Raw genomic sequence first — 25,989 nt, forward strand, 5'->3', positions numbered from 1 at the left:
CGGTTATGATGGGGTTGCATCAGGGGTCGGCACTCAACCCTTTTTTGTTTTCTCTGGTGGGGAGGTATCGTGATGCATGCTATTTGCAGATGATATTGTATTGATTGACGAGATGCGAGATGGTGTGAACGCGCAATTAGAGGTATGGAGGCAGACCCCTGAGTCTAAAGATTTCATGTTGAGCAGGACCAAGACAGAATACTTGGAGTATAAGTTCAGTGGCGAGACTCTAAGAGGGGAAGGGGAGGTGAGGCTGGACTCGCAGGTCATCCCTAGGAGAGAAAGTTTCAAGTACATTTAGTCTATTATTCAGGGGGATGGGGAGATTGATGAAGATGTCACGCATCGTATTGGGGCGGGATGGATGAAATGGAGACTCGCTTCCGGTGCTTTGTATGACAAGAAGGTGCCACCGAAACTTAAGGGTAAGTTCTACAGAGTGGCGGTTAGACCAACGACGTTGTATGGGGATAAGTGTTGGCCAATCAAGATCGTTCATGTCCATAAGATGAAGGTAGCAAAGATGAGGATGTTGAGATGGATGTGCAGGCACACTAGTTTAGATAAGATCAGAATTGAGGTTATTCGCGACAAGGTAGGTGTGGCCCCTATTGAGGACAAGATGCGGGAAGTGCGACTTAGGTGGTTTGTTATGTGAGGAGGAGGAGCACAGAAGCCCCTCTGCCTTTTTAAAGTCGAGGGTAAGGTCTGCATACACTCTACCCTCCCCGGACTCCATTTGTGGGACTACATTGGGTATTATATTGTTGTTGTTATATTGTGGATGTCCATTTAGTACTTCACTGTAAATAAGCTTCATGAAGAAGCTTATCCATATTGGACTCCGCCATAAATATGTTTATTTATTTAGTACTCTATTGGAAATAAGCCTCCTGAAGAAGCTTATCATTTCGGTACTATGGTGTGAATAAATATTACTTCTTGTAGAAGATTATCTATAGTGGTACAATAGCTGCTTGTAAGCTGCTTATACAACAGCTTATCGTAGGAGCTTACAAGCAACTTACACAACAGCTTGTAGTAGCAACTTACAAGTAGCTTATACAACAGCTTACACATCAACTTCCTTTCTTCCGTAAATAGAGGAAATTTCAGTACATCAAATTAAAGTTGAATAATAATAAACATATTTTTTATACTTGTCTTTGGTTATTTACTTTATAGTCTTTATTTCATAAAACACCAATTGAATTTTTAAATTGAAATATTAAATTATTTGGTCTTATTATAAATAGTACTCCAGGTGCTGGTAAGAATTTCTTTTTTGCTATTCCACCTAACATCTACTTACATATTTTACCTGCAAATCAACAGTAGAACAAAGAGAGCTGGTGGGCAGGATGGGTTCAGAATACCATAGCCTAAAAAGGCTCGTCTCCTACAAAAGTTACTACTACTTACTTGCAGAGACAGAGACAGAACCCTCGTCTCAAGAGCAACAATATGGTTGAACAACTTGAGAACCCATCTTCTCTTCTTCCTCCTTCTGATCCCCAAGAGTCACAGCCAAAGCCTCAGCCTCCACCGTCTGATCCAATTCCTATTCCTCCATCACAACCATCAGATCCAGCAACAACCCCACCTCCTCGAACTGGGTTCAATCCCAGCAGAAGTAAGTGTAAGATTTGTAGAATCTAATTTGCCTTATATTATTTTAATTAATGTACTATGGGTCTCTTAAGGAATGGATATAGAAAATTTTTAAGCCAACCCAATTAGCTTTTTTGGGGATGAGGGCAATTACTTCTTCTTTTTCCCTGAAAAAATAACCCTTTCATATATTTCTGCCATCATTCTAAAGGGGAGATTTCCCCCTCTTTTTCTTGGTCTTTTAGTCTTAATAGAAACTTATGTGAAATTTGCTACAAATTACTTCGTATTGGAATGAACTGGTTTTAAGATCCAGGAAGATGTTCAAGATTTAATATAATATGTATAAAAAGTAATATTTGACCTATACACAACAACAACAACAACAACAACAACAACTGGGGAGGGTAATGTGTACGCAGACCTTACCCCTGCCCCGATAGGGGCAGAGAGGCTGTTTCCGATAGACATTTGACCTATACACACTGTATAATTTTCTGGCGATGGGCGCTCAATCCTTTGCCAGACAGTTGTGGATAGTGGAGCTAAGTTGAAGAAAGGGAGTTCAATTAAATCCCTTTTGTCGGAAAATTACACTGTGCAAATAGGGCAAAAACCTATCTTTTTGTTATATATAAACGGTTGAATCCCCTAGACTTGAGGAAAATTCTAGTGAAGTGGCAAAAGGGGTTCAGAAATTGCTTTAGGTCATAGGTTGATATCCCAGGTGACGTTCTTAATAGTTTTGAATCCCCTTGTATAAATTCCTAGCTCCATCACTGTCCGCCCTGGTCCGAGTAAAACGACAGATATAACAACAACAACCCAGTGAAATCCCACGGGTAAGGGGTCTGGGGAGGGTAGTGTGTACGCAGACCTTACCCCTACCCGATGAAGTAGAGAGGTTGTTTCCCAAAATGACTGATATAAAATAATTATATTTCTGCCCATTAATTTTGATATACTGTTTAGGATTTAATATTTGTTGACACTATGGATGAAAGTTTTCAGATTTAGTTTGAAAGTAATCTGATATGGTGATGGTGAGGAAAGGGGTGTAATTGGTGAAATTTCATATATCTATTTACATCCTCACGTTTGTCAAAATTGGGCATTGAGTCTTGCTAATTGTTCATAGTAATATCTTTGGGAAGTACCTTACATAATTTTCCTGTTGCTTAGAACTAGCGATTAGAATGTCCTGTTTGTTAACGTTGGGATTAGAATTTTTAGCTTCAGTTTGAAAACTACCTAATTGGTGTACTGGGATTTGGTTTTCCTCTGAATTGGCAATGGAGAAGAGGGATGTAATTGTATGGTCTTGGATGTGTTACATCATTGTGTTTGCCAAATTTTGCATTATTGTTTTTAACTACAGTGATGTTGTAATTTTATAATGTTATTAATTGTTTATCTTTTTATATGCCAGTAGGAAATGTAGACAACCTCTAGTATTAGAAAACCTAATCTTTTATGATATTTGAACCAACATGCATGGGCTTAAATGAAGCAACATGGCCAGTGAGGATTCCTATAGCCGACCTCAACTTGTTTGTGATTGATGTGTAGTTGTTATTGTATCTTTTTTGGCTGTTTTTTTCCTATTAGTTTCTTTTGTTTCTCTTTTGTAGCTGAGACACTTTAGGGGTTTCAATCCAATATTTCAATATTTATTACTTGCACTTTGTTCACCTAAGGAATGCTTCAACAGCTTTACTTGAACCCTAAAGGCCAGAAACAATGTTCATTAATAATAAACTAAAGATTTGTCTGTTTTATTTTCTATGTCTCCTTTTCTTGGGAGGGTTGGAGGTGGGTTGAGATAATAATCAAAGAATGAACATTGCAATAATATGTCACTTCTTGCTCATGTCGGGAAGAGTCGCAGTTGAAGGGCCACAGAATTCTAGATACAATCCTACCTGTCAAAGAAAGAATTATCTAGTTATAATCCTAAAACTAAAAATAAAAACCAATCTTAAAAAGTTTGTATTGTAAACTTTTACCTTCTTGGTATCTGATTATAATTTATGTGAAAACAGAACTTTTCATCTTCATATTGGTTGACTTCTCATTTTCTTTCTTTAGGCTGCCCATTTATTGTGTCTCTTTGGCCAACTTGCAGTGGTGATCTTTTGCAATAGATTAACTAATTGTCAGTTTTAGTCTCTTGAACAATTATCTTCCAATGAGATAAGATGGTGGTTAACTGTAATAGATAACTAGTTATCAGTTGTCTCTATGACAGACAAATAATATCACCTTCAAGGAATTCGGTGACTGCGTATTTGTTGATCGAAATGTTTGTGCCCAAAAGAAAAAATTGTGTTAGATTTGGCATAAAGGAGAGTTAGATTTGTTTAATCTTACATGTGCTGTTTCTTCTTGGATATTACAGTGATTGGTATCATCAGAAGGAAGGCCATGATAAAAGACTTAGCTGCTATATACCATGCAGAGTGCCTTGCGTATTGTCAAGAACTTTTGGAACTTCAAAAAAAAGTGGAAGAGGTTAGAAATATAGTCCTGCAACTTTGTTCATTTCACTTTGATGGAGGCCCCTGCTTTCTCGTGGCTTGTGAAATCCCAACTTTCATGGCATAATTGAAACCTATTATTTAGACTGAGTATAATATTCATGAGATTAATATTTAACATCAGTATAACATGGTCTTAACAGTGACGTTATGCTTGTAAATTTTCTTGTCTTTCTTGAACTAGAGGATCTTTACAGTTTTATTTTTATATTTTAGCAAGATGGGTGTGAGTTGTTTTCATGTGCAAACTCTTGTATATGTTGTTGTCCTGGTCTATAATTCCTGTGTTTTGATTATCAGTCTATTATGATGTTTGACTTGCAATTCTACTTTTCGCTAGACGGTCTTATTTGCTTGAATGGTGTTCCTGGCTCTGCCTTTTTTCCTAGCTGTAGACGTATAATGGTGTTCCTGGCTCCGCCTTTTTTCCTGTGATCTTGATTTAAAGATTTTCTAGCTCTTATTTATAAATACATTGTCGAAAACAAAAAATGGTATACATACATTGCCGAGAAGTATATACCATCGTCAGAGAAAAGAGAGGACTTAGGGAATCGTAGTTGGAAATTCTAAGAGAAGGATCTTGTACTTGTATATGTGTTGATGAGCAGATGATGTTTTTAACCATCTGATAATAGGTGAACTATAATTGAAAGAGGAGCACAACTGAAGGGGCTAGATAAAAGAAGCTTATGAGAAGAAGATGCAAGCATTTTATTCTGTCAAAGAAAATGAGAATGTTCCAATTTAAATGAACACGCAGGTCACCGAGGTTATAGATTCTTTTTCTGGTAATACAAACCAGCTCTAATGCTCTTAACAACTCAAACAGTATAATAAATATCAAACACCTCAACTCCTAATTAAAGTCTGTCTTTTTTAGGCTTTATTTCTTCTTACCTCGATAGCTGCTCTTCTATCCCAATTGTTCTCCAGACGTTAGGTCCTGTAAAAATTGGAAAGGAATCCTCTTTTGCAATGCTTTTCTAACTCCTTAGTTCCAGTTTCTACTACAATGCTTGCTTGTTTTGTAAATTAACTAATGTCATTTGTGTGGGGAAAAGCTCAAGAGAATATTTCCTTGTTTTTTGCTTTTGATATATTGATTATCAAAATAACCTTTCTTTTTCCTTCCAAATGCTTTCAGTCATTGATTGACGCCAAAACTGCAGAAGATTCAAGGAGAGAAACGATGAGGCCCCCAAAACGTATGAAGAAAGCTCGTTAGCATCTAATGTAAGATATGCTTGTGCTCTATTTGAAAACTTTTCTCTTGCCTTTTTTACATGAGCAATCTGGAAAACTGTCGTTTACTGATTCCAGAAAGCCAAAAGTTTGTTAAACGTATCTTCTCTTCTTCTTTTTATCTAAAATTGGATGAACTCTCTTGATCTGTCCGGAAAAAAAATTCACATTATCTATTATCAACGCAGAGGATGCATTTTCGGATTTTTGTCATTCAGTTGGGAGCCACAGCTTAGTTCCTGATTCGGCAATGGACTCTATGCATATATTACAAACCATTCTATACGGCTGGAACCACAATGCAGAATTTTCGTTTAATCGTATAGCTCACAGTCACACAGCTACTCTATTTGTAGCCAGTAGAGTTTGATTGGTTGTACAGTTATATGCAGCAGAATGTAACCTTGTTACTGTATTGAGTGGAAAACTTGAAAAATTGGTAATGTTTGGCTGTTAAGTGTCTACAGCAAACACTACCACATGAAAATTGAAAAGGTGGAGAGAATATTTATCTTTTTGCTTTCAGATTCCAGTGTCTGAAATTCACTAGCCTTACTAATCCGGATTTGCGCGGAATATAGCTATAAAAAAAATATAGACAACTATTACATAATTGTGGAATGTTTACGTTATTCAGCACTATTACATAATTGTGGAGAAGTATTAGACAACTTGTGTTTTTTCCATTAAAAAAAATATGCAACACATTCGACATAGGTAGTTTTTCCCCCCCCCTTAATCTCCACGTGAGTCAATTAGGTCATCTAAGGTCGAATTTAGATAAGTAGGTCCTTATCCACTAAAAACAAGATTATTTATCGGATCATACAAATACACTAAAATGGCTTGTGGTTGATGTTGATAAGACTAATGTGGTGAAGTGGATGGGACTGCTCTTCCCTTAACCATAAGTTTCGAGTTCGAGCACTGGGTATAGAAAATTTTTGGTCCCCGAATGGGGCCCTATGCGGCGAGAATCCGGATATAGTTGGGCTCCAATGCGGGTACCGGACACCGAGTTGTAACTGGTTTTCAGTTTAAATTTCTCTCTTTCTGTCACCTCCATCCATGAAAAGTTTCTTGTGAAACTATAATGTGAAAAGAATTAAATCAAGCTAAGAGCCACAAGGAGTAGATTGTTTTGAGTATCTCTTTTAACCAAGGTTCGACTTAATAGGGTCTTAATAAAACCATGAATTTTACTTTTCTTTTTAATTTGAATATGAACAAAAATGTTGGTTAAAATAGGCGAAACTCTCCAAAAAAGATACAATTATCTTTCACTTGTTTCATAATACTATTTCAGAAAAGGCCCTTATGCTGCTATAGTCCACATTTTCAAAGCAAGACAAAAGCTTATGACAATTGCTTTACTTTCTTTTTTCTTGAAAATTCTTGCTATAAAACTAACCGCAGTTTTTAATACATGTTTGAAGCTAAAAATCAATGACCAAACCAAACTTCATTCCATGTAAAAACTTACATTTGCAGATTGCAAAAAGAATAGATACAAGGGGGGACAAACGTTCGACATGATACTATACTTTCTGTTGTTACAAAACCTGCCAGTATAAGAGAGGCTAACTTGTAAGGTGCCTTGTGAACTTGATTAAGATCTGCCTGCAGCTTCTGCCGCTTAATCTTTATCATAACCAACCACAACACGAGAAGGAAGAAGATGGAAGTCGACCTGTTTGACGTATGTATTCAACTTGCTCTGTAGTTATTTCAGCTTGCTGATTTCTTCTAGCTTCAGCTGCAGCTCGCTTTTCTTCTGATCTTTGTCTTGCCATCGCGATCTTCTTCACCATCTTTGCTTGAGCTTGTGCTCTCATTTGTTCGACTTGTGCCTGAATAATACATACAATGATGCAAAATAACATAAGGATTTTGTAATAAGTTGACTCCTGAATCATTAACTCAAGTGGTAACAGTTCAATATAACGTTAAATGGCCTCAGTACGAGCACATAACTCGGGTTGGTTAAATTCCTAGGTGTCTCAGTAGCAAAGTTCGATATACAACCAACCATCCATAATCAACTTCAGATCATTTAAACACATTCAAGAAATTTCAAGAACAAGGCTTCTTAATCATGGTATAACATAATTTACTAAATGGATAAATAAGATGTACCTCTATTTTCCTCATCTCTGCTTCTAGCTTTGCTTTCTGCTGGCTTTCCCAAGCTTGGATTTTTATCTCTTCACGCTTATAACTGGAATATCAACGATCTTTCTGTTAATTCATAATTTAACAGTAGAACATAGATTTAAAAATGTGTTCGATATTGGCGCAAACCTTGCAGAGTGCTTTGACTTTTCAGCTTCCTCCCAAGCAGCTGCCCTTTTAGCATATTCCATCCGTGCAACCTCAGCTGCTTCAGCCTCGCTTTTATCCTTCTCATCTTTGCTTGCCCAAGCAGCTATATTCATTTTACCAAGTTGGACACCAAGGGCTACAATCTCTTTTCTTGTCTTCATCTTTAATTCTTCCTCCGACAATTCTTTTTTATTGTTATCTGTTGAATTTTGAGAAGCATTGTCAATGCAATTCTCTGTAGGCGTTGGCGCTGGCTCTCCTCTACGAGGTGTAGATGGGATTGAAGAAGTAGGGCTGCGGATTGGGGTCGTTGCGTCAACAGGTGTAGCTGTTCTTGAAGGCTCTTGACTTGGAATAGGAGTCATTTCTGTTCCCATGTCTCTCATCGAGACTGATCTTATTGCGGGAAAAACTGCATTAATGTTCAAACAAACAGTTTGCATCAGCACAGTATCAAATCAATGACCTTTATGAGAGGGAAATCATCAACTTAGTCAACTATTCGATCTGAATGTAATCTATGGCAGGGGCGGAGCTAGAAGCATAAATACGGGTTCGGCCTAACCCAGTAGCTCTTGCTCAAACATTCTATTTGTATTAAAATAATTATTAAATAACCACAAATAATAAATTTAGAACCCAGTTATTAGCACTGGAAGGCGTCATTCTAAAATCTAGAACCCATAACGCTGAAATCCTGACCTCGCCTCTGGTCTATAGGAACTTCATCACAGTTCACTAATGGCACAATTTTAAGCTCTATCCCACCCATAACCTTTGTTGATTTTTAGCAGATCTTTAACAAGTTTATATGTATCTCTGAACAGAAGCCTAGTCACTTAAGTAAATGATACCAACAGACTACCCAAGAAAAGACTGGTCATTGTATTGGTTATAGGTCGACAGTTGGTCAAACCATCTATAGTGTGAACAAAACGATAAATACTTGTGTGTCCTTTGGCATATACCGGGCAACAAACTTTCCTAATGAACCAATTCTACTTTGAGGCACTATGATAACCGTCATTCCTTGCAACCACCTGAGTTGGTAGGATTGGCAGTGCTCCATCTGAAAATCCTATGAATCGATCTAAACATACACCTTGCATTGCACAAGCTTGTCGCTAGATGCCTACAGAAAATGATCTGAAATTTTGCATGCTTCTAAGAATGCATCAAATTTCTACTTGAGGCACACAACATCTATTATCCTCCAACAGTTAATGTTAGTAGGACGGACAATAGTTCATCCGAAGACCCCAACACCTCACCCTCCCTCGTACTGCTTTCCCCCCCTCCCTCCCCCGGTGAAGGTATAAGACTCTTTAAGAATATTAACATAAGTTAAGGAATCTACAATCAACATTTAGGAATAAAAGAAGCCATAATGTACCTGTTCTATCTTCTGTTAAACTCTTTGTACAAGAAGAATCCCCATTGACCACCTCAGTCAAATCCTTACTTTCAGGGCAAAGATCAAGTGACACGGCATTCACACCATTTCCCTGACTATGAGAACCAGGTTGATCAAAAGCAAACTTCTCGGTCACTATCTGATTTGCAGGTTGACAAAAATCAACCTTCTTAACTGCTAACTTACTTTCATAACCACTAGATTCCGGAGCTACTCTAACCATGCTCGTGGCAGGCCCCCGGTGTGCTTGGTTCTGTAATTGAACCTTCTTAGAATAATTAGCTTGCACATTTTGCCTATTCATTATCCACTTCTCTGCATCATTCCACTTGGAAGACATGGGCCGTGAAAACGACCTTGTTGTCATGGAATGGTGGTGCATTGATCTCTCCCCTTTATGAAACTCGAAGCTGGATGTACTATCATAATCGATATTTTCATCTTCACATCCTTTAACTGGATGAACCGAACTAGAATTTCCGCCATCTATTTTAGAAAATTGCTGCCTTTTCGCACGAGCAGCTTCCGCAGTTTCCTTTGGCAGGCATGAATTTGAAGTCTCGTCACCTTGCCTAGAATTTAGCAATGAATTTCCTGGCAATTTATTTGCTGCAGCTTCTAAATTGCAATCTGCACAATAAAAAAAGCAGTTTCCCAGGTAAGTGAAAAGTGTTTCTAAATATATTTCTTCTCCTAGCAACTCAACACCAATTCAACATGAGTTACTGTGGAAAATAATTTTACACTATCATGTTACTATAAGCTAATTAGAGGTAACTGCATATAGCAAAATGTGGATTGGCAACTGAAAAATATGATTTTAAACTATTTGTGCATATAACATAAATCTTAATAATTAGACCCTTCCAAGATAACATATAGTACTATCCTAGAGGCACATATCCAAGCCACAAGTTTCTCATGCTGCAAAAAGTAGAAATTGACAAAAGTGGTCCCTTATGTTTATGGTAGGTGTAAAATAACCCCTTAAATATACACTAAACAGTTTTGGTCCTTTAAATTTGCAACACTTAGTCTCCATCAAATAGTTAACAAACTATGGTTGTTAGATTTGATAGAAACTGGGGGGAAAAGATGGGATGCAACAATTCACTAAAATGTTCAAACTTCCACTAGAGTCTGAGGGTCTATTAGAAACAGAGACTCTATCTCGAGAGGCTATCTCGACAAAGTAAGAGTAAAGGTCTGCGTACACACTACCCTCCCTAGATCCCACTAAGTGGGATACACTGGTATGTTGTTGTTTGTCAAACTTCCACTAGATTTTATAGCTAACAAAAAATTTATTTCAACATCAGTAAATTTGAATGAAGAAATTAACATACATTCATCCTCAAAATCTCCACTTTGAGTAGCCAATAAACTGTTTTTGACAAACTCAGAATCCTCAAGCCTAGCAGGAGAAGTTCTTGAAGAATTACTATTTGATCCTTCTTTCTTCTTCTGATTGTGAGCTCCAATTAGCTTCATCCTTAACTTACTTGGAGATAATATACCATTCTGCAAGCAACAAACAAAACAAAAAATACTAAAAACCAAGCAATTTTACATCATATAAAGCAATTTTAAAACACACCCATCTTAGAATTTTTCAAAAAGATTAAAACTTTATAACCAAATCTTTAAAAAAAAGCTAATTGAAAAACTTTCACATTGAGTTAGAAACATAATTCTTGACAACCGCTTTAAACCCCAGATCAACATATCATTTTTAAAAGCAAAAATAAAGACAAAAACAAAGTACAATAAGAAATGGAGTTAGTACCTGCACTTTGTGAATCCTCTCGTACTCCATTTAGATTGTCTCTCTATATCTTCTAAGCTACTGTGTGTGTGTGTGAGAGAGAGAGAGAGAGAGAGGGAGAGAGAGAGTTTCTCTTCTTTTCTGCTGTGGAATTGCTGACTGCAGAGTGTGTTTGTTTGTTTTGTAGAGGGTGATGGAAGTTGTAAAATTAAATCTAGGGGTCGGCGATATTTTGCCGATTCTTTGACCTTTGACTGGCTGTAATGTTGTTTGTCTCGGCCGATTAGTTTTCCCCTTTGAGTACTTTATTTGAAAAATAAATTTATGCATTTAAAATAAGTTTTACATTTCACACTTGCTTTGAGAATTGCCAAAAGACACAAGTGATTTAGTCCTCCTTTTTTTTTTTTAAAAATTAAGACGTCTGAATCTGAATACACATGTAAATATTAAAGTGTGTATTAAGATTAAGATATTTGAATTCAAATACACTATTGAATATTAAGACGTGTATTAAGATCTGAATACTAAATGATTAAGATTGTTTGATTTTTTAACATCTGAATGTATAAAATTTATTTTTATTAGAAAATTAATAAATATTATATTCAAATGAAGTACTTTAATCTAATATTCTATCAATAAAATATATAGTTTTTAAAAATATGATAGTTGTTGGTGATGATGGCTAACGGGTGAATGACGACTAGGGGCGATGGTTGGTGGTAGTTTTGATTGATGGTGGTGGTTCAGGGTAGTAGCTAGTGGCGATTGGTAATGGCGATTATGATTGATGGTGGTGGTTCAGGGTAGTAGCTAGTGGCGATTGGTAATGATGATTATGATTGAGGATGGTGGTGGTGGGTGGTGATAGTTAATAATAGCGGGTGGTGGTGGTAGTTGCGATTGAGAAAGGTGGTGGTAGGTGGTGATAGGTTATAATGATGGAAAGTGCCGGCTGTGGTCGTTAATGGTGATGGGGTAGTTAGTTGTGGTGGTTGAGGTGAATGAGTAGTGATTGTGGTTTGTTTGGATGGTGGGTGGTGATAGTCAATAATGGTGGAGGCTATGATTGATGATGGTGGTGGTGTGGTTGTGGCGGTGATTGAGTATGGTGGTGGTGGTGGTGGTGGCATGGTGTTAGTTGATAATGGTTGGCAGTGGCAGCAATTAATAATGAATATGGATGATAGCATCTTAATAAAATTAAGCCCTCATTTATTTGCACTTAATGGAGGTCTGAATCTTGATCATTCAGATCTGAGACATTAAGTGCGTTTGTTTTTAAAGTCTGAATCTTAATTATTCAAATCTTAATCATTAAGTGTGCTTGTTTTTTTTTTACTTCACAACCACTTAATGGGTCTGAATAGGTCTATATGATTAAGATCTATAACAGAGACTTAATTTCATTAAGATGCTATCACATATTCATTATTAACTGCCGCCACCGCCTACCATTATCAACTACCACCATGCTGCCACTACCACCATACTCAACCACCACCACCACCACCACCACCCCCCACCATGCCACCATCATCCTCAATCATAGCCGTCATCATTATCGACCATCACCATCCACTATCCCACAACTCCGACCACCATCATTTTCACCCATAATCAACACTTATCCACCTCAACTACCACAACTGATCACCCTATAACCATCAACAACTAATGCCGACACTACCCATCATTATAACCTACCACCACCCACCCACTACCTTCCTCAGTCACAACTACTACCACCACCTACCATTATTAACTATCACCACCCACCACCACCATCCTTAATCATAATCGCCACCACTACCAATCAGCTACTAGCATGAACCACCATCATCAACCAAAACTACCACCAACCACCGCCTCTATCGGCATTCACCCGTTAGCCATCACCGCCAACAACTATCATATTTTAACAAATTATATACTTTATTGATAGAATATTAGATTAGTTTAGTATTTTCATTTGAATTTTATGTTTCTTAATTTTCAAATAAAGATAAATTTTAGGCGAAATACATAAATGGCCCCTTCAAGTTGTCCTCAACAACCAGCTGAACACCTCAACTGAGCCTATTTTCAATTAGACACTTCAAGTGTCAATATAGTAGGTCAAGTAAATACCCGACCATGTCAGCCTCCATTGTGTGAAATCCACTCTCTGGGACGCGAGTTGTCAACCTAAAATTAGGTTGTTTTTTTTTAACTAAACTAATGTGGACCCCACCTAATTTTCATACCCCTTCTTCTCCAATTCTCTCCTCCACCATTCAACACCCTCCTCAACCCTAAATTCCTCCATTACAACCAATCTGAAATGCGTAACATAAACTTCCAAACAAATAAAATTTTACACAATCCCTCTGAAAATTAAAATGACAATGTTGTTTATTGTGTAAGTATAATCAATAAACAGCGAATGATCGCCCTCACTTGGTAGATGTATAATATAGGAAGGCTGCAGGAAATTCTTATCAGACACAAATCACTTTTAGACACAACCGATCGGAAAAAATATCCATCCAGTTATCAGACACAACAACCAATTTCGACGGAAAAAATTAAGGTTGCCGGAAATTTTTAACCATATGGTTCTTCATACTCTTTCGTCAAAATGATGGAGTTTCTTCTTAAATGTAGATAGCTTAAACATTACTTGTAGATAGTTTTAATTTCCGGCAGCCTTAATTTCCGGCAGCTCTTCTTAATGTACATTACTTGTACGTAGTTTTAATTTCCGGCAGCTCTTCTTAAATGATAAAGAAGTTTCTTTAAATGTATATTTTTTTGTTAATTACATGTGTCAATTTTTTATGGTAAAATTACACGTGTCATTTCTTGATTGGTCCATTTGACATGTCATTGGCAAGTGCAATTCACGCATATGGTTTGCTGTACTCAGGTGTTTACTTGACCTACTTAATTGCCACTTGAAGTGTCTAATTGAAAATAGGCTAAGTTAAGGTGTTCAGCTGGTCGTTGAGGACAACTTGAAGGGGCCGTTTATGTATTTCGCCTAAATTTTATACATTCAGATGTTAAATATCAAACAGTCTTAATTATTTCTATTCAGATCATAATACACATCTTAATATATTCAAATGTGTGTTCAGATTCAGATGTCTTAATCTTAATACACATCTTGATATTCATATGTGTATTCAGATTCAGACGTCTTAATCTTAAAAAAAAAAAATGAGGTCAGTCTCTGTTATAGATCTTAATCATACAACCTATTTAGACCCTTAAGTGGTTGAGAAGTAAAAAAAACAAACACACTTAATGATTAAGATCTGAATAGTTAATATTCAGACTTTAAAAACAAACGCACTTAACGTCTAAGATCATAATGATAAAGATTCAGACCTCCATTAAGTGCAAATAAATGAGGCCTTACTCCCTCCGTTCACTTTTACTTGGCATGTATACTAAAAATATATTTTCATTTTTACTTGTCACTTTACGCAAATCAAGAGAATACAAAAAAAAAATTTCTTGTTATACCCACAACATTTATTACTCATTTCAAATCATTTTCCCAAATCCAATAAAATATGCATCAATTAATATGAGTATCATGGTAAATTATGCACTTCACTTATTATTTCTTAAGCGGCGTGAAAAGTCAAAACGTGTCAAGTAAAAGTGAACGAAGAGTGCTTATTAAAGAAAAAGTAATAATAACAAAATAATTTTGGTCATGTTAGTGTAATAACTTGTATAACATTAAGGATGACTTAATGAAGCCAAAATTATGGGTAAAACCGTTCTCGTAGTACATCCCGGTCTCCGACATAATAAGCCAAGCTCGAGATATGGTAACTAGAGGGCCTAGACCGAGGTAGAGATCTCATAAATTCTAAGTCCGGACAATAACGCTCGCCCTCGAGGATATCGGAGTCGTGATTGGGATCGGTCCTGGCCTTGATCAACTTCGAAGAACGTTGTCGGGAAGCCCGGCCAACAGAAGGCCATGATATCCGTGACCGATCGAATATCATGGCGGAGATCTCGGCATATATCGACGTGAGATCGGCAATCAGTTAATTAGGAGATTTTTACCTTTTGTAGAGTTGTACCTAATATAGGACTCACCTACTATATAAAGGGGGTCTGATTACTTGTAAAAAAGATGGTAACACGCATTCCAAGCAATACATTATTTTTTCTCTTTAAGCTTTTATTGTGTCCTGATACCGATCGAAGTGCATCTAATTCGAGGGGTCACTAATCTTCCAAGACTGTAACTCTTCAATTCGTATGATTTGAATTTACTTTATTATTGTTTATGTTAATTGCAACTTAATTTATCACTTTGTATCAAGTTAAATCGCATATCCTTAAAACCACTTTCAAATTCAATTATTATCGGATTTTGAGGGTAAACAATTACTATTATGGGAGATTAGTGTTCGAAAAAGATAACTAGATTTGTGATTTCTTCTGATGAACGAAACTTTTTGTTGTTAGAGTTATTCAATATATGTAATGATGAATGATGCTCATAATTATTAGTTATTCATCAAGCTCATCAGAGCGAAGGTTTAAAAAATAAATATAAGATCATTAACATTGAATCATAGCAGGAACTCAAGTAATTCGTGATTTTTTCTTTCTTTTTTTTTTTTTTTTTTAAAATTGGAGTTCTTTTCACTCTTTCCTCCGTGTTAAAATTCGGTTAAATTGAAGGTGTCAATTTAGGTATTCTGCAAATATTTTTTGTACTGTAAATGTACGTAACTAAAATTATTTCACCAATATCTTAACGTTTTCAATTTTACATTTACAATTATTTTTTAAGAAACATTTTTAAAGTTAATAATTTCTAAATCGAACTAGAAACAGCAAATCAAAGCCACCTAACATCCAAAATAATGAGTCAGATAATTATGAGCTGAAAATCGGAAAAAACTTATCTCATCCGATGTAAGCAATTAAGCTCACATTTGGACATAGATTTAGTTGAATTTAAAAGAGTAGAATTTTTAAGTATGAGACGGAAATTAAATTATTGAAAGTTTAAGAGCCCGTTTGGATTAGCTGATTTGAAGTAGCTGATAAGCATTAAGTGCTGAATAAAACACTTTTAAGTGCTCAAATTGATTTCATAAATAAGCAGTTACGTGTTTGGGTACAAGTGCTGAAATTCAGTTGTTGCAGTATTTGATAAAAAAGTGTTGATAAGCTCTTTTTCTGTTAAAATAACTTAAATAACCATAGAACTGTTTACACTTATAAGGGCGTAATTTCTTCAAAATTTTAGATTCTAGATCGATTCAAACATAAAATATTCTATTTGTCATTTTATTTTAAATACAACTGTGCTTAAATAAGATAATTTTACTGATAAATATAATTTATTTTATGATAAGCATATAATCATAAGTTATAATAATTAATAAATGATAAAAGTTTCTCAATAAAAAAAACCTAAATAGGACAAAATATTTGAAGAGACACAAACATTGTCTTCATCACCAATACACCAAAAATTTGATATGTTTTCTTATTACATATAGTTAAAAGATTAATACACAATTACATAGATATAAGAATGCAAAGGAATAGAGAATTTGCTTATCTTAAATAGTCAATGAGAATTGCACACTTGAAGAGGTGGGGGGGGGGGGGGGGGGGGGGGGGGGGGGGGGAAGAGGGGGGGAGAGGGGGGTTTATGTTGAATATTTGAGGCAGTGAGTATCGATGTAGGAGTTTTGTTCTAAAAATAAATATTTGAAGGATAAAATAGTAAAAATCTTGGTCAAACTTAAAGTGTTTATAAGCCAAAAAATCATAAGTTGGGGTTGACCAACTTATGACTTTTGGCTTATTTTTGACTTATAAACACTTGACTTATAAACACTTTTAACTTTACCAAACGCGTAGATAAGCCGAAAAGTACTTATAAGCTAGTTTGATCAGCTTATAATCTTTGCCAAACACCCTCTAAATTGTATTTGAACATGTATTTTACTTGAAAAGAAGTTGAAGTTTTATGAGTTGAAAACTTCAAAAACTTGGAAAATTCATCTTCAAAAACTGTCCAAAAACTTATTAACTTTTATAACCAAATAATGTTTTTTCATTATTTTTTTAAAAAAGGAATTGCATGTGTCTTTCATTTTGATTGAAATTTTTTATTACATAACTATGCTTAAGTCAGATGAAAATTTAAGATAACTTCAAATATTGGAGTAAAATACTTCAAAATTCATTGAAAGAATTCATGATCATGAAAACAAAAGGAAAGAAATGAATGTTAACCCATAATTCATACTTTATAGCCATTTATAATAGTACTACTGTATATTGACTAAGGGTGTGTTTGGTACGAAGATAAATATTTTTTATGGAAAATATTTTCCTAGATAATGTTTTTATGAAAAATGAGTGGTTTTATCACTTATTTTTCTTTGTTTGGTTGGTGAATGAAAAACTTTTTCCGAAAAATATTTTCTAGTGTTTGGTTAGAGAGTAGAAAATATTTTTTAGAAAAATAATTTTTGTGCTACTTCCCCCAAGTTTTCATGTTTCTTGTGCCTCAACCCCCCTCCCAACCCCCCACCCCCCACCCCCACCCCAAAAAAATTCTCAACGTTTTGAAGACTCTATTTTCTTCAAAAATTTAATTATTCTTCTAAATTCACACAAACCCAAAATATCTAATGTGTTGCTATACTTTTTTATACAAAAAAAGAAACGTTGAAATTTGTGCAACATAGCTAAAAAGAAAATACTCTTTTTTTGGTTGAAAAAGAAAGTACGCTTTTTACAACATGAAAATAGAGTATCATTTTGTTGAAATGAAAGAAAAATATTTTTTCTGCATCATGAAAAGAAAATACTATTTTTGTTGAAATAAAAGAAAATACTTTTTACTATACCATTTTGGTGAAATGAAAGAAAATACTTTTCTACATCATGAAAAGAAAGTACTGTTTTGTTAAAATAAAGAAAAATAGTTTTTTATATTATGAAAAGAAAAATACTCATTTGCTAATTAAAAAAGTACCCTATCTATAACACTAAAAAAATAATATTAATAATATTTTTATGTAGGGTGGGGCTAGGGTGGGGCAGGGTTAGGGTGGGGGTGCGGGGGTCGGTTGGTGGGGATTAGAAATAGGGTCGGGAAGGTTGAAAAAGAATTTTGGAAAATATCTTATCTCCTTGTTTACCTCAAAAATACGAGTAACAATTAAATTTGATTTGTGGTTTTAAAGATATGTGATTTAGTTCAATACCAATTAATAATCAAGAAGTATGAAATAGAAATAGAAGAGACAAGTGAATCAAACCAATGTTAGCAGTGACCTCGAGCTTAGTGACCTCGAGATAGGCTAAGAATAATAAGAACAATTAAGTAATAAAAGCAAAGTAAGAACAGTAGAGCTAAAGGACAATGCTGATGAACAGTAGGCGAAAAGGTAGAGAGTACATTCTTTGCTTAATTATTAGATGTTGTTACAAATTATTGGGGTCCCCTTTAAATAATAGGGGAATCCTAAATATGGAATATTTCTATTTACAGTAGGGAATATTCCTGATACACCTGTCTAACCGCCCAGTACGGAATCGTTGTTTACCGTGAAAATGGTAATTACAATTAAATCTGATTTTGTAGTTCTAAAAATATGTGATCTATTTTTATGCTAGTTGTTTAGGCAATAGATGTCAAGTAAGAGATTAGAAAAAGAGATAAGAACTTGAAAACAAGGTGATAACTGAATCAATGGGCTGGTAAGCGAGGCCTCGAGCTTGCTTATTCGGGGCCTCGAGGTCGAGTCCTATACCTGTCGTGGGCAGTCGATGGAGAGATTAACAGTTATGATAGATTCAATGATGGCTGTTTATGACCAATAACAAGCAATAAATGAAGAACAATAAATAGAACCCAATGAATATGAACAATAAATGGAAGTAATGAGTTTAAGAGAATATGTTAAGTTAGAGAGCAGAGAGAATGTTCTTTGTATTGAGTATTGAGTATTGAGTATTGAGTATTGAGTATCAGATGTCTACAAAATGACAAGGATCACCTTTATATATGAGGGGGAGTCCCAACATGGTACAAATGCATTAATTACAAAGATATGGGGCTGGTACAACCATTTAATGCCATGATACGGGTCAGAGCTAGCCTACTAGACTTTGTCAGCTCTAGTCGTGCGCCTAGGGAACTTCACATTGATCCACCGAGACTACTAATTTACATTTTCGAGGCCAGTCGTTACTTACACTACCTCGAAGTCGATCACTGAGAACCCTCGAGATGCCTTGATGATCGTAAAATCGACCTGTCAATTTCTACCGTTTATAGATAGTCCCCGCATTTCCTAGAACGAAGTGTGAGGAAACGGTTTTGAGCTCCTACTCCTTAAGCATTATCATCATGACGTCAGCCCATCATAGCATTAAATGACATAACTCAGAAGTCGCGCAAGGGTCGTTGTCAACACGACTATTGAGAAGCCCATGGACCGCTATTGGTTCATCCTTTCCGCTGCCTATATGGCTTCTATAAATACATCAGTCGTTTGATAATTCATACTTTTACAACATCTTCATGCTTTCAGGGCCAAGGCCATCCCCTTTCATATTCCTCCTTCTTCCGTTCTTGATTCCTTACTTACTTTCTCAGAAAGGCCCTTTCCACCTCCATGGCTAGAACCTCAAAAATGGTGCGTCAAAAAAGGATGCTGCCTCTTCGTCCCGAACATTCAAAGGCAAACCCAAAGTGATACGCACCGTTGAGCAGTGTACCCTTACCGAGTTCGACACGGTAAATGATTTTTCCGTCGATAGACCCTCGTCCACACCGGGACGATGCGAACACGTGTCCCGGTATATTAGCGTTGTGACCAATATAGGAAAAATAAAAAAAGATTGCCGGTGGGAGGAGGCAATGCTGGTTGAGATCCCCCGTTCCGACGAGAGCATAACAGACCACAAGGCTGGCTTCCTTTATGTGTATACATACCCGTTCACTTTGGGTCCCGTAGATTCCTCGGACCTTTCTTCTCTGGTGATAGATCCGGTTATCCTCGACTTCTGTGACAAATACCGAGTGACCCTTGGCCAAATCTATCCATCTGCCTGGAGGATAGTCTACATGCTCCGTTACTTCTCCAACAAGGTCGCGGGTATGACCTTTACCCTTGACCATTTGATTAGATTGTATAGCCCTCGACTTTATCGAGGTTTGATTAAGCTTCTCCCTCTGTCCAAGAAGTCATTTTTCTCGAGCATTGATGAGGACAAGGATCGAGGGTGGATGAGAAGATTTGTCCGAGTGAGAACCTCGGACATCATCCCGGCCAAAAGGATGCCATTCCCGGAGGAGTGGAATACGCAGCATGAGTACCCCTTCTTTGAACGTGCTTTATTGTCTTCTTACCTTCCTTCCAAAAATGATCTCCCCTTCGTCTATGCAGCTACCGTTTGGTATCCCGAAGTGGTCCAGGATTTGCCTGGACGGATTAGGCAATTGGATGTTTCGTTCCCATTTCTCGGGCGGTTTTGGCCCGACCTGGCTAAAATGCAGTGGGTGGACAAGAACCATGGTAAAATCCTTCTTGCCGCCTATATCATATTTCTATATTTCTTCCCCATATCCTCTGTGCTGATAAATTTTGATCACTATGTCTGCACAGGCCTTGGCGATAGAGTGCGGATGAGACTACCTCTCGACGGCGAGGTAGAGGCTCCGCAGCCTAAATCACGCAGGCCTCGAGCTATTGCCCGGACCTCGGCTTCGGGTCCCGGAGCAAGTTCCAGTACTCGGGACGAAGACGGCGATGATGATGAATACCGTTTGGTACAAAGGACGAGGCCGGGCGCGGATGTCCCGCAGGCGTCCCGACCAAAGGCCATTGAATCGGGAACGATTGAGTCGGGTCGATCCCGTCTCCAAAGGCCATTGAATCGGGAACGATTGAGTCGGGTCGATCACGTGTGGTGGAGACCCCCGAGGAGGGTATGAACGCGGTCCCTGAGCACCTGGTCGAACGTGGTGGGAGACCATTGCTTCTGGTTCCAAAGGGTCTGGACCTGGAGCTTTTCGGGGACAGGATTTGCCCCTTGGCGATATCAAAGCCCTGGGTGGCGTTAATTTGGGTCCTTGATTCTCGACTGGGGAATACAAGGACGCTCAAGACCCAAATGCTACCAACGTGGAGGGTCCTCTCGGAGGGGGAGATGAGCTTGGCAACTTCCTTGATGACGTTAATGATGTCAGTGGCGACATTGATCTCGACGCTCCCAACGCTATCAAGGAAGCGGAGAGGTTCCAGCAGAAGGTGATAGCTTTTTATGTACACCTTTCCAGTCTCAAGTACCTTTCCTTCTTTTTTTCTGACTCTCCTGTTTCGTTGTAGGCTAAGAAGATGTATGATCACGCCATCTCTAGGCTCCAAGACGAGCTTTCATGCCGTGGGAAGGAGCTTGAGAAACTCACCTCAGGACTGCAGGAGTCGGAGGCCTCCTCTGCCCTGAAGAAGGAGGATTTAAACGAGCTTCGGGCGAATTTGGAGGGAGCGCTCTGAGAAAAGGCTGGCCTTGCTAAGCAGGTAACTTGTTATTCATAAATTCGTTCACCATTCTCATAATTCGATGTTTACCGACTTATCTTTTCCTTTGCAGATCGGGCAGAAGAATGTTCATGCGGGGCAACTTCGGGAAAAAGTTGCTGTTATGAATACGGAGATCCTCGAGTTGAGGAGGCGAAATGAGATTATGACCTCGGAGTTGGAATCGACCCAAGGTCTTCTCCGAAATGCTCTAGAGGAGGTTGTTGCGCTATCTGCGGCCAAGTCCGAGGTCGAGGAGAATGCCGCTACATATCTGAGAGACGCCGCTACTGCGAATCAGCTAGCCCGAGAGATATCGGAGGAGGCCGAGCAGAAGCTGACTCGGACTGTCGCTTACGTTCGTGCAAAGGCGAGGAGGCAAGCCTTAGAGGGAGCCAATGTTGAAGGTGCCGATCCCTTAGCTAAGATCGAGGAGGCCCGAGGTTTGGAGGAAGAGTTGGAACTCTTGGTCACTTTGGATGAAGGTCTCGGAGATAGTTCAGAGGGCAGTGGCGACGAAGAATAGGCATGTGTCGCCTTTTTTTCTTTTATTTTTGTGCGTGTATTCCCGGGGGAAACAGATCTTGTAAAGGTGCCCTGTGCAAACATATTTTTGGTAAAAAAAAGATTTTTTGTTTCCAGCATTGCATTCTTTATTTTTCAGCAATCATACGGAACTCAGTCATCGAACTTTGTTGTCGACCCTTAGAAGTTCATATTTGGGGGCGATCGAAACTCTTGAGATCGGGCACCACCTCGAGGTTAGGTCGATAGCTTCTTCGGAGTCGATGCTTATGATAGCAGAGACCCTCGCGGTCTCAATATTCCTCGAGCACCGCGTGACAGCATAGTTCATGCGACACGGCAGTGGGGCCCCCGGGGTGGTCCAACCTGTACATTTCCCAAAAAGTGGTGCTGTCATGGCCAGACCTAATTGGTCTTCTGGATAGGCAACCAGCCGCCGTTTGCCTATATATATGTGTTCGCTCATTTCTTAACTGGGGATTCTGCTACTCTGGGTAACTATCCATCTCATAGAACTTTTGTTCTTTGTGCTAGTTCTCTCGTCATTTCAACTTAGAGATTTCGCCCAAATCTTAATCCCCCTCTTCCTATTTTTCCGTAGCCATGAATGCTACATTGAAATCCGTTCATCAAGGAGAGGAGAGTTTTGCCTCCATTCCGCGTTTGGTCGATGCTACACCGTCGGTATCTGGTGAGCGGACCTCGAGGTGTTTTGTCTCGAGGAGAGATTTTACTTCGGAGAGACCTCCCAACGCTCAAGGGCGTCTGGAGCATGCATCGAAGTTTGTCTCCTCAATAGGGGAAGAATATCTCGAAATGATCAGGAAAGACTGCAAATGGGGAGAAGAAGTGGTATTACAGGTACCATCCCCGGAGGAGAACATTATGACCCATGTCGAGGGGTTTTTGAACGTGTATACATATCCTTTTACGTTAGGCTCCCCTGACAGGGTCGTGCTTGATTTCTGTAGGAGGTATCAGGTTAGCCTGGCGCAGGTTCACCCATCTCTTTGGAGGATAGTGCTGGCGATAAGGTACTTTACGGATAAGGCCAGACTCTAATTCACCCTTAGCCATCTAGTGACGCTATATCAGCCTCTGCATTACTAGGGCTTGATTACTCTTCGACGTCGATCCACCCGGCCCCCTGCCGTTAACGATGAAGAGAACGAGGACCGAGGGTGGATGAGCCGGTTTGTTCGAGCACGGACAGTCGATATTATCCTTGGAGAGTTCTTGCCATTTCTTGAGAAATGGAATTTTGTACGTATGTGGCATACTTGTAATTTTATCGCTTTGTCCATAGTGGAGGCGGGCTCCGTACAGACATACATATGTATATTTTTTTATATTCTCTTCAGCTGTTCCTTGGCTGCCGAACGAGGTTCCTGACCTGGCTGAATGGTCTCGTAAGCTGGCAACTTGCTCGACCTATGATAAGCACAAATGGCGAGACTTGTCCAAGGGGAGATGGGAGGCAAAGCATCATGGTAGGTGCTTAGTGGCTTGTTTCCTTAGAAAGATACTTTCTTTTTAGCACGCTAACTCTGCTGCCGCAGGTGTTGGAGGTTTATTTAAGATGAAGCTGTGTCCCCTGGGGGAGGAGGAGAGATTATCGACCTTGGGGTTGAGGATAAACGGAAAGAGTCTTCGTGTGAGGATGCTCACGGCGGGGCAAGTCCTTCTAGAGGTTCAAAAGAGACGAGTCGGCCGATCTTTCAGCTTCGGAGGCCTCTGCTTTCGAGAAAACATTTCCCATTCCCGTCGAAGGTACTTCAAGGGATAAGGGTCATCTGGTGCCTCCCTCTTCTCCTACCGAAGGCATTCGGGGGGAACTAAGCCATCGGATGTATGCTCGACCTTTCGTGAGGCTCAGCGGCTTAGCTCCATGGTAAGTTTTGGTAGCTGGTATATGCTCCTCTTAGTTTTGCGTCTTTTTTATCGAGCTTTCTGTTGTAGGCCTTCAACAAGCTTAAGTGCGAACTACTTCGTCGTGAGGCCAAGCTGCGGAAAGCTTTAGATGGGGAGAAATCCCTTAGGCTTCTTTGTACGAAAAAGAAAGACGAGTTGGCGTGCCTACGCTATGAGGCGGATTGAAGTCGGAAGTAAGAGGATCATCTCGAAAGACAGGTAGCCTTTGTTTTGAGCTAATACATGCTCCACCCTTTGTTTTCGCAGGCTAATATTTTCCTCTTTCAATTGTAGAGAAAACGGAGGACCTGGAACAACTTTGGGGCGAATCTGGCCAAATTAAGCGTGAGTGCGATGAGCTAAAAGCCTAGGTCGAGACCTAGAAGGATGCCTTGGCCAAGGCTTCCGCCCTTGAGGTGCAGTTCCGGAACGTTCGAGCGAACAACCCGGTCCGAGCGAGCATGATTGCAAGGCTCGAGTCGGAAATTTTAAAGATGAAGTCAGAGATCGTGGATGCTAGGGCCGAAGCCGTAATGAGCCGACCTAAGACTGACCAGAAGGTGGTGGTCTATTTGAAGGACGCTGCTGATGCTCGAGCTGAGCTGAGAAGGGCTCTCGACCGTGAGAGCAGAAGCTTGGAGTATGCACGGTGTAAATCTCGGAGGGAAACCCTCGAGGAGATCCATGTTAGGGGCTTTGATCTCTCGGAAGAGATAAAGCAGGCAAAGGCGGACGAGTACGACGCTAAGTTCTTTCTATCCGATGCCGAAGATAACAAGAAAGAGACCGATGGGTCGTAGTCCCCGAGAGGGACGTAGATTAGGCCTTTCCTTTTCTGATTTTGAATATAGCACTTTCAAAGTATTTTGTAAATGGAGCTTGTATTCTTTCATATATGTGTACAAAAAGAAATCTTGCGACTTCGTTTTTCATGTACCTTTCGATGTTTGTTAGCCATCAGCAAGAAGAACTGGTCTTCGAGTTAAAAGGAATCCTTAGATTCATAGTATGGACCTAGGGCTTATCAGGCTGGCCCGTGGGCTCTTACGCGCTTTGGTCGGTATAACCTTTTAACATAAGCTGGCGCCTTAGGCTCTTATGCTTTCGCCCTTAGGCATATTTAGTTAACTGTTTCGTGTTCATTCTCCGAACCGGGTTTCGACTCGAGCTCATTTGACCCTCAAGTTTTTGAATTTAAAGCTGGCCTTTAGGCTCTTACGCATTGGGTTGGTACGACCTTTTAATGTAAGCTGGCGTCAATGACTCTTACACTTTGGGTCGGTACGAACTTTTAATGTGAGCTGGCGTTTGTGGCTCTTACGCTTTAGGTCGGTACGACCTTTTATATGGGCTGGCGATAGTGGCTCTACGCATTGGGTCGGTGCGATCTCTAATATAGGCTTTATCTTTCCCTCGTTGTGGACTTTTGAAGTTGTGTTTGCCTGAATCTTCGACGGTTTGGTAAAACCTCGGTTGTGAGCCGTTATATGGCGATGATCGAGCACCTCGGGAGGTTTGGCTCGGAGGCTGAGTATCTCGAAGCCTGTAGTTGGGAGCTGCCATGGTCGAAGCTCTTTTGCCTATGTCGAGGGTAGCATGTTTAACCGGTTCTTTTCAAAGTATATTCGAAGTAATTGAAGGGCTGTGATTTTATAGCGACGGTCGGGCGTCCCTGAGTCGCGTTAGTTTGGCTGGTACAGTCTTGTGACCATAGTCATTGTGTTTGGCCGGAGCCTTTTAGTCCCCGAGTGAAGTAGTTTCGTTGTCTATATCGAGGGTATGCCTTTTTAGGGGTCTTACAAGTTCGATATATAGCCTTAACTTTAAGACCGGGTTTACGCCTTTAGTTAGGTCTTACAAGTTTTACATGCCTTTGAGGTCTTACAGTTATTGTCACTTGGTACAAGTGTAGTTCATGCCTTGCTTGAGGTCTTACAGATTTTACATGCCTTTGAGGTCTTACAGTTTTTGTTGTTGCCTTATGTAGGTCTTACGAGATCGAGGCCGGCCGCATGTGGTCTTATGCCCTTGGGTTTTGATAAGTCGATTGGGGGTGGCGATTTGGCGACAGTCCTCGAGTCA

General features: G+C 38.9%; 2 protein-coding genes across 3 annotated transcripts; one reads left to right on the top strand and one right to left on the bottom strand.

Annotated features, from left to right (window-relative positions):
- Window positions 1-1,302: 1,302 nt before the first annotated feature.
- On the top strand, window positions 1,303-5,918 carry LOC109206104 (pre-mRNA-splicing ATP-dependent RNA helicase prp28). Of its 2 annotated transcripts, none has more exons than XM_019368875.1 (4): window positions 1,303-1,639; window positions 4,010-4,122; window positions 5,296-5,384; window positions 5,582-5,918. In XM_019368875.1, the coding sequence occupies exons 1-3, from the start codon at window positions 1,465-1,467 to the stop codon at window positions 5,374-5,376; spliced, it is 369 nt and encodes a 122-aa protein (XP_019224420.1). In that variant the 5' UTR covers window positions 1,303-1,464; the 3' UTR covers window positions 5,377-5,384; window positions 5,582-5,918. The 2 variants fall into 2 exon arrangements, with proteins under 2 accessions (XP_019224420.1, XP_019224422.1); XM_019368877.1 differs by having other exon boundaries at window positions 1,303-1,633.
- A 912-nt stretch (window positions 5,919-6,830) lies between these two features.
- Window positions 6,831-11,077, bottom strand: LOC109206105. Its single transcript, XM_019368878.1, has 6 exons — window positions 10,916-11,077; window positions 10,476-10,650; window positions 9,109-9,759; window positions 7,695-8,127; window positions 7,530-7,611; window positions 6,831-7,243 (listed from the first exon to the last, which is right to left on the bottom strand). Exons 1-6 carry the CDS (start codon window positions 10,943-10,945, stop codon window positions 7,040-7,042), a joined length of 1,575 nt encoding a protein of 524 aa, XP_019224423.1. The 5' UTR covers window positions 10,946-11,077; the 3' UTR covers window positions 6,831-7,039.
- Window positions 11,078-25,989: the final 14,912 nt, after the last annotated feature.

This window comes from Nicotiana attenuata, unplaced genomic scaffold (genome assembly GCF_001879085.1).
Source record: "Nicotiana attenuata strain UT unplaced genomic scaffold, NIATTr2, whole genome shotgun sequence".
Lineage (NCBI taxonomy): Eukaryota > Viridiplantae > Streptophyta > Magnoliopsida > Solanales > Solanaceae > Nicotiana > Nicotiana attenuata.